Below are 9,718 nucleotides of genomic sequence, written 5' to 3' on the forward strand. Positions count from 1 at the left end.
CCAGCATTGCTGGCAAAAAGGATAATCTTTTCTCTACTTAAACCAGAAGCAATTGTTCACTCTCTCGCTGGGCACACAACAGCTATCTCCCCTCCAAGGCTTCTCTCCGGGCTGTGGGCTCCTGTTTGTTAACCCGGCCTCATCACCTCTCCCTCATATCTCCCCTAAAGCCCAACCATCATTTTTACCAACTTAAATTAGTTCATCACCGGAGGAACAGCTAATCCTCTGCAGGGCCAGAGCAGAGACGCTTTAGGCATTCATCAACAGTGATTCTCTTCCTGGGCTCTCCCCCAATTCATCAAATTAATGGTGTCATAAATCGTTTTCTATTACGATCTTAATAGACCATGGTGTTCAACAATTATAATACACTGAAGGATAAGATAAGCATGGAAACCCCTTATTCCACACAAAAACCACATGATGATCTCAACATGGTCATGAAACAGTTTTTCGACAGCAAACTCCACTGTTTGTCAGAGTAAACCAAACTCAAGTCGAGTAAGTAAGGAGCAGGAAGTAAAGCTTAAACTGGAAAGTGTTTACTTCAAGCCATCATCCATTATAGCAATAGCATATATAGAATATGTTGAACAGGACACAAATACACACAGTGTCAAGCACACGGTTGCTGTGAAGGATAAGTCAGTGTTTCAGTGGTGCAAAATGCTAAGTTGAACAGCTAAAATTCCCCTTACCCAGTCTCCAATACACCAAGAGCACAGCCATGCCATTTTCACCAATTAGCATTGCAATGTCAAGGGCTGTTGACACCTGGCAAGGGTAAAATATGGGGAGATCATTGTATAAAGTTTCCCAGGATGATGGAAAAATACTACTCATAGGAGCTGTGCATGGAGAAAATCAATTGCGGCCATCTTGGCTAATTTTTGGTCCAAATGCCAGCTGGGTTTACCCCACTAGCTAGCAAGATGGTCACTAGCTACATAAGGCCTATGCCACACTATCCTGACATTTCTCCACAGATGTCCTGCTGTGCAGATAATCGATTGGTTGATAACAGGATCATGTCCCAACTTGACATCTCCTATTAAGAGTGCTGAACTGAAATTGAAGTAGCCAACGTAGACCTGGTATTTAGGATCAGGATTTCCTAAATGGCAGGGTTGACCATTATGGCTTAATGTGACCTTTAAACCTATTGTGACAAAAGCCACACTAAACACGTACGTGCACTAAAACCTTTCCTTTTAAAAAATGTCAAATCCTGTCTTTGGATGGGATTAACCACAAATGCGCTGAGTGTATTTTTGTAAAAAATAAATAAATACATAAACCTGCTGCAATACAAAAAACACAACTGGGATAATCCAACACCTGGTTGACAGAATTGTGAAGGTTACCATTATTTGAATGGCAAAAAGTAATCACTAATTCAATTAATTAATTAAAAAAAATAATTAAAAATGGATCTCAGCCTTGAAACAGCACAAATGAACGCAGGGGAAAGAGGAAGAAATAGCAAAGGAAAGATGAAAGAATATAGAAGACAGATCAGCAACAAAAGCTGACACATTGTCGCGGGCATTGGGTCTTGAAAATGACAATCGGAGGCAGGCATGATTATCCGGAACAGGGAGAGACAGCCATTAATAAAGCCTTTTACCTAAAAAAAACATGCAGCAGCGCAGTGGATTACCAGCAGCTGGCTTACTAATGCAGTCAGGTATTTAGAGTCTCTGCTAGCCAAACTCTAACCCCCAGAGCCACCAGAGGAACAGGCAGAGAATGGGCCATATTCTGTGAAACAGGATCCACCAAATAATGTGTAATGGGTGACAAGTTAGAGCAATTTATTAAGTGTTGTGTCGGTAGGACCTCTTAGTATTCATTTGTTTTATTTCTTATTTTTGTACGCCACTCAGAGAAAATAGTTTGAATTTTGTAGGTGTCAAAGTTATGTTTTATCATATTATGCTATTCATCTATAATATCATGGTAAACTCAAAAAGCGGATGAATAAATAAACCGTTCAAAGCAAACATAAACCATCAGGATGACGTTTTGTTCAAATCGGCGACAACAGCGCAAACAGATTAAGCTGGGAATCAATGCTTAAAAATCACGGAGGCGTGCGTGTTCCCATTGAGTAGCGAGTGGAACAGACAAGCCCTCAACCTTGGCAAACACTTCACCGCGATCCACAAGCAGAGCCCACGAGGGAGTGGCAGGTTTCACATGCGACACAAGCCAGCCTTACTCCAGGCAGAGTGGGTCTGCGTCAGCAGCACCCTAACAGGCCAAAATAACCCTCCTTGACAGACAGGAAGACCCTCCTCACACCAAGAGCTCCTTCTAGGCTTTGCATATTCTCCCACACAATACAATAGCCCCTATACAGTAATAAAGCTTAAATATTATGAATTAATGTGAATGTTTGCTTTCGGGAACAGAATAAAAAAAGTGAAAGAACTCCTGATATTGAGTTAACGAAACACTAAACAACGATGTCTATGTAACTCTTTACCGCACTAATGTCAATTACTGTAAGAGAAACCTGCTTGACCAACACAACTCACACAACTCTCTTCGTCTCGAGCAGCCTTTCAGCAGAGCAAAACCCTCCGGATCCAAACGTTTGAATGACACTGGTGTGGGCAGCATCTTGTTCTGCCAATGAGATTACAACAAGATCTCCAACGCAACGCCGGCCAAGTGCTACCTCGGCCGTGATTAATGAAGTGCCTTGCAAACTCCTCTCTGGGAATCTATTGATTGAGCTTGCAGTGGTCTGGGCTGGCCTCAGCCTGCATTAATCTGCCAACAAAATATGCAAGATGTATCTCCTCCGCTCCTTTCAGTGGTGCTTTTGCAAGGCAGATATACATTAACTGGCCGGCATTCAACACCCAATTGAACCAAAAAGTTATGCTGCTTCCATTGAGTGCCAATTACAAATCCACTGAGATTACATTGGAGCGGTAAAAGCCGTAAAACATGAATCACTTGGCAAAATTCAGGACGTTACCCCCCGGTGGTAGATATTTCAGTCAAACACAATTCTGGAAATGAGTCGTACAATTTATGTACTTTGTGACCTTTAATTGTAAAATATAACTAATGGGGTTTGCGTTTAGTTAACGCAGCTCCATCAAGTTGAAAGTTAGGAGACTCTAGGGGGATACTGTGAGCCTAGGGGGGCGAGAATGTCATACTTTGACACGTCACTTTGTCCAAACCACTCTTCCTCACAAGGACACAGCCGAAGCCAACGCTAACGCTAACTGATGTGCTGAAACCAAGGCGTCTCCCTCTCCCCGTCAATTTCTCTCTTTTGGGCAGCGACTTGCCCTCTCTCGCTCCACATCACATGGGTGTGTGCATGTCCTCTTGTACTGCTGTGAGATCTTCTCATATGGGTCATTGCCTACTAGACTGAAGAATAGGAGACGAGAAATAATACATTTTTAGGACCTGATTTCTACTGAGACGGAAACCAAAGTCAAAGGTTGCTGCTGTACTTCTCAAACTGGGGAGTCTCAAATTGGTCTCAGGTGGTGGGTCCGAATGTGTGATTATTCGCTCTATAGGTAGGTATTCAAACATTAGATCAGCATTTGAATGCTTCGATTTTTCTAAGCACATGCCCATGCATATTTGCAAACCGCAGATGGAAGGTTAGGTTACCCAGGGCTACCTTTCGTTTGACGCAAGACATCCCTTAATCGATGTGTCCCCACTGCTCACATGCATCCATAGAAATAAGAGGTAAATAATGACCATAATCTTGCATCTATTTCAATGTCTTAGGAAAAACTAGGACCAAATAAACCAGAAGCCATAATAACGGGTTGGTAATTGAATAACATGAATTGAATTTCCCCACAAGAAGGGCAGTAGGTTTTCCCTTTGGATTAATATAACTAGTCCTGCCGCGCAATCTTTGAGAAAAGTTCAGACCAACTATTTGCTTTGTGATGATTGGAAGTAGGCTACTCTCGTACTATGGTAGCCATTATTATGTAACATTGTAGAAATTAAATGTAAAAAACGATCAGTGTATTAAAAACACTGGCAACACTGGTCAGCACCGTCTCCGATCCAGGCAGGGAAAGACGCAAAAGATATTGATTATCACTCCAAATATTGGAATATTCGTTCAGAAAAACCTGACGAATATTCAAAGCTTGAAGTTATATATTCAGGTCAGCCCTGGTCTCAGTTTTATTAGATAATGTCTGCAATGTTCCGGCTCATCCATGATTCATAGCCATGAGCAATAGCCACTATACGATCATGATCTCATATGGAGCCAATCAACGACCACGCATGATGAACCAGAGCCAGCTGTTTGCCACGGGGATGATATTTATTATAGGATAGCTTATATTAAGGCAATATAATAAGGCAATTGGCAACACAAAGAACAAGCGTTGATGTTAAGCAAAAAGTCCATCACATCATGTTTGACGTCTTGCTCTTCATCTTGTCTCCCTCGTCTTGACATTTCTGCCAAGTCCGTTCCAATAGATGCCAATCGGTTATACATCTTGCATCTGTCAAAATGCTCTGGTTAAGATTTTAAGAGTTTTCATTTTAGTGTACTTGCCAGCCGTCAGCTATAAGTAAGTACAATAAGCTGTGAGAATATTTGTTTTGATGTGACTGCGCCTGCCCCTGTATAAAATTGCTCTGTGCTCATTTCAGACCAATTGGCTCAGAGAAACCTGCCAATCACAAAACTTGAAATACAATATTCTCAAATGCGGAGAAACGTCCTCTTAAATAACCCTTTTTTTCAAGCCCGTGAGGCTTGTGGCAGATGCAGCCTATATATTATGTGCAAATATACCACACACAGGACCCTACACAGCATGTAGAGAACCTTGAGGAACGCTAAATATTAGTCAATACCCAACATGGCAACATTTACACCGCACTTGAATGTGTCATCCTAACCTCCGTGAGATACAAAATGAGTGAACTGCTTCAGAGTAACATGTCCCTAGTAGAGCAGATCCAGTGTCCTGGGGATTCGGAGCATAAAAAAAGAGAGGGTTGAGCAGGCTGCACAGAATGTACAGTAGGAGGTTGGGGGGGGGAGGGTCTGCTGGATGTCTGGGTAAAAGGCCATTGAGAGGTTCTAGGAGGTTCCAGAATATTAACAGCGAACGTGCGAGAGAGAGAGAGTGAGAAAGAGAGAAAGAGTGTGTGTGTGTGTGTGTGTGTGTGTGTGTGTGTGTGTGAGAGAGTGCAAGAGAGAATGATCCAGAGAAAGAGCAAGAGAGTGCTGGAATGTGAAAGAGAGAGAGTGAATGCGTGAGAGAGAGAGCAAGGGGGAGAAAGAGAGCGAGGGGGAGAGAGAGAGAGGGAGATAGAGACAGAAAGCAATTGGGTGAGAGAGAGACCGCGAGTGAAAGAGACTGAAAAAAAGACAGAAAGACAGAGGGAGAGAGCGTGGAGAAGCCAAACGGTTCTGGCTGCGACCCGGCTAGACTCTGGTTTTAGTCACCAGGAACAGGTGGTGGCCTGGGTTAAAAGAGTGTGTTGGTTTCACTGCCCATGATCCAGGTCCAAGGTTCTTCACAAAGGACATGATGGCCCTTCCCACAGCCAAACCACATACAGCAGAATGACCGAATCCCGAATTTGCAGAGGTACTTGGATCAGGATCTATTGAACATGCTTGGAAATATATTCAATAGTATTCTCACATGCTCTGGATTAAGAATGCGAAAAAGGTCAGACAATCCTATACCTACTAACTTACTACTAGAAATTACACTCATACAACCTGACTTTATGCATCTCCACCTTTATCTTCAGGGGAGTGTATTCACTATTCCTCCTCAAATTGAACAAAGCATGGTTTAAAGAAAAAGGGCGGAAAAAAAGGTTTGGAGCTAAAACTTTGATTTGATCCTTTTCAGCCCCAAAATCTCATTACATAGCATTCCAAGAGTAGGACCGAAACAAAATAGCAATTCTGCTATATTAGTATCTCTATGTGGGATCGTTTACTATAATGAGACCTGTGTGGGTGTAGCCGAGCCAATTCTTTCATTTTTCTTGTAATTTCTTTATTTTCATTGAAATAAATATCTTCCTTTGTTTTAAACTTCCACAAGGTGTGTTCAAAGTGTAAATAGGTTACCGTTCTGTTGGTTTTCTATAGTAGTCCTATGTGTTTCCCCTGGGTGTCACTGAGGTGTCACACCTCCGAGCCCAGCTTCAGTGGGCTTTTTTCTTGGTTTCAATACCACCGTGATGCACACTACAATGTTATGTGCTCATGAACCTGCAGCCACAGCGTTCATTGAATAAATAACTTTCAAACATATGTTTGTGCGTTTGCGTATTTTGTGGTCTCCTGGTGTATGACACCTGGGCTTTCGTTTTTATCGTGAAGGTATACTGTATAGGCTGGTTTTGATATGCATCTTTGGTTTGGTTTGACTCAACAAAACACATCAACAAGAGCAGAAATATGTGCGCTACATTGGCACATTCAAGTCACTTCATATTCGACTCATTTAATAACCATAAGAGATCTGAATTTGCCTGTGGGCAAAGCTAGCTACTGGAAGAACCAACACCTATATTTTTAGCCTAACACATTTTAACAGCAAGTCTGAACAGGGTGCAATAGAAAGTAAGTAGGTCAAATGTTTGAGTGAACACATGCTTCATAGATTGGTAATGAGTCTTAAAGTATCGTTTGTTACTGCTTTGTTTTGTGTTATGTCTTTCCATTTCAGTACCTAACCCTCCCTGGCAGGAGGAAACCCACTGCTGTGTTCCTTCTCAAGGTTTTAGCCTGTATGTGGGGAGTATATTTCCATACCCTTCCAAGGGCTGGAGTCATACAACATGGGCGTATTAAGTCCTTTGATACTGTCTCTTAAGGCTGTACAAATATAATTCTGTAGAATTACCATGTACACATGGGGTCAGTCTTCAAAGAGATTTTTCATGGTGATGAACCATTCAATGAATCAAACGAAATATGATTTCTAAATTCCATCCACAATACTTTACCTCAGTAAAATGTAATTATAATGGAATTTATTTAATGAAAAGGGCATCATCAACCAGCCAGGTAAGAGATGGTTCAGCTCACCGCAATGTGCTTTGAAAGAGTGGAATGGAGAGATGTCAATGTGACAAAGCTCCTTCCTTCTCTACCATTCCGCCCATGCTCATACAGACTGCAGATGCACCTGTGGAACGGCATTTCGCCTATCTCTGAATAAACCACGTGTTGAAACATTACCACTCTTCCTAGTTAGACCTGGTTCCGAAACAAACCACGATACCAGAGGATAAAAAAGACGCTTCATCAGTCCCTCTTCAATAGCAACAACACAACGTGCTGGTATGAGGTCGTATCCTAAATGCTATTTAATGTGATTCGACGGGTCTACACACAGCAACCTGCCCGTGCGTAACATATCGTGTGCCGCATCCCTAAGTGAAAAGCTTCAGCCAGTCCCTCCATGAGGTGGATCTGGCAACCGTCTCCGCGGCGTCTCCATGGCAATAGATAGGCACTGTGCCTCTCGTGCAGAAGGCTGATTTCACGCACAGAGTCACGAGACCAAACTACGCTCGCGAAAAGTGGAGGCAACACGGCTACGTCACGGCTACGTGACGTCACGGCACCACGCACAGATATGAATTCAACGGCAGTGATTCCCTGGTTGAACGACAAGAGGACAGGGACGTTGTGATTCAGAAGGACAAAAAATGTATCGTTTGTGTATCTGTCACCTAGATGTTAAAGTGGCAAACGGCTGCTCCAAATAAATCAAATGTAGGCCTATATATAGACGAGACGTGCTACACCGTTCAATAGCCAATGATTGCCACTGGGGTTCTTTGTTTAATTAAGTGGTTTCCCCTTCCTGGTTAAAAGTGCACTTAAAACACGGAAAAACACAAAAGAAATACATAATTCCCCCAAACACCCGACTAAACCACCCAGATATTGCAGTTCGTACGGTAAAATATCTTAATATGTCCCCACAGCGCATGTGTTCGAGTGCATGGCTCTCAATCGGCGGGGAGTCTACTGGATGCTTCTTGGAATCCTCAAAGGATGCGCATGCAGGGAGTGATTGGGCGCGCGGTCGCTTTAAAACAGTGTGTTAAGGGGGCAACAATCTGGACACGGAAAGGGTCTTCTCTTACCCTTGGAAGCATCCTTTTCTTCTTTAGGCTTCGCCACCTTTCCACTCATAGATCCCAGTGATGGTGTAAATTCCCGCGTGAGACAAGGTTCGCAATCCTTTTAATCGCTCACTGTCCTCAATTAAATTCTTATCAAATGTGCCAGGTGCCGAGATAAGGGCTCTGTGGAGAGAAGGTTATAATTAGAACAGAAAAAACACTGGAAATATAATCAAAAGGTCAACGCAGAAAGAGAATTACGAGCAATAGCCTATGCCATATATAATTGAATAGCACTCTCTAAACGTGGCAACGGGGCAATTAGGCTACCGATTCCACAAAGGCTTTCAAACAAAACAAAGCAATCAGAGTGGTCTACACGTTGTGGCTCTTTACATCTCATACTAACGTATGGAAAACACGCTCGACGTACCTTATCTCCTCCACGTTTTCTGCTACATCAATGCACATTGATAACATAAAAACGCTCCCTCCGTCAATGCTGATCCGTTATGTGGCATGCAAGGATAATCACGACCTGTTCTGCTGTGACAAAGAGCGGAACAAAACAGCGTCGAAATTGAGCGCACGTTCTTCCGGAGGTTCGAATCGACGCAACAATAAAATGGAACGGATTAAAAAAAAACCGATAAGACTAGACTACACTGTCCCCTTTCTATGGGGGGATACAGAAGAAAAATAGAAAAGCATCCGCTTCGAAGCAATTCAATGTGTCCTAGTCTGTACCTGCTGCTTATTTCTAGGGGGCCAGCGCTGCGCTGCGATACAACCCGAATCAACAGGAGAGGGAAAATGAGCGCTGTTGTGCATCGTTGCAGCGCAGAGCAGCCGCTATTGGAGAGCTGTTTTCGTTTTTAATAACACTCTTTCCAAGAGAAACCATCGGGTAATCGAGTTAATTGCTCATAAACATTTCTGAAATGCAATTAGGTCAAACACTCGCTGTTTAGATAGACAGATTTTCAAACGTGTAATATATCAAGCTATGCGTCCGGTTATGTCAAAACAACGTGCATTATAGGATCTTATGGAAAAACTGACGGTTTAATTAGTTGTCAACGTTGGATAAACGTACAACGAGAAGACCAAATGAGAAACAGCCAAGTTATCCTGTCAATCAGTGCATTTGGCAATATTCTATAGTCTACAGTCTGTCACGTGGCCACGTGATAAACAGATATAAAACAAAAATAAGACCACTGATTACATTGAAAACATAAGTCCAATGATGAATGGTGTAATCTAGAACGCGCTGGATCCACTTACCTGTGTGGGCTAGTCGACCAAGTCGTTTTCTGATAACTGTTAACTGTTAAGTGTGGACAAGTGGTCCAACAACTACTTGTATTCTGAAAGCCCCCCCCCCCCCCCCCCCCCCCCCCCCGGCGTAATCACGCCCCCACCCACTTTAGCGCTGTTTATATAGTAGGCTACGAAAGTTGTAAATATATTTAGCCTCCCTACCTTTTTTGCGATGATGATGATGATAGGAAAAACAAATCTTCACAGGACTAAATGTAGCCTCTGAGTGAGCCTCAAACACTATCTCTGTCGCTCCGAAATC

The 9,718-nt window shown here is 42.7% G+C and overlaps 1 protein-coding gene across 1 annotated transcript in view; it reads right to left on the reverse strand.

Annotated features, from left to right (window-relative positions):
* Window positions 1-8,203, reverse strand: part of fgf13a (fibroblast growth factor 13a) — a gene marked incomplete at both ends in the record, with an annotated part of 81,315 nt that extends 73,112 nt beyond the window's left edge. Inside the window, one exon of the mRNA XM_079744263.1 lies at window positions 8,155-8,203. Within this exon, the coding sequence (XP_079600389.1) occupies window positions 8,155-8,203 (49 nt within the window). The remainder of the gene's footprint in view (window positions 1-8,154) is intronic.
* Window positions 8,204-9,718: the final 1,515 nt, after the last annotated feature.

The sequence above is a fragment of the Pollachius pollachius genome (assembly GCF_949987615.1).
Source record: "Pollachius pollachius genome assembly, chromosome: 10".
NCBI classification, from domain to species: domain Eukaryota; kingdom Metazoa; phylum Chordata; class Actinopteri; order Gadiformes; family Gadidae; genus Pollachius; species Pollachius pollachius.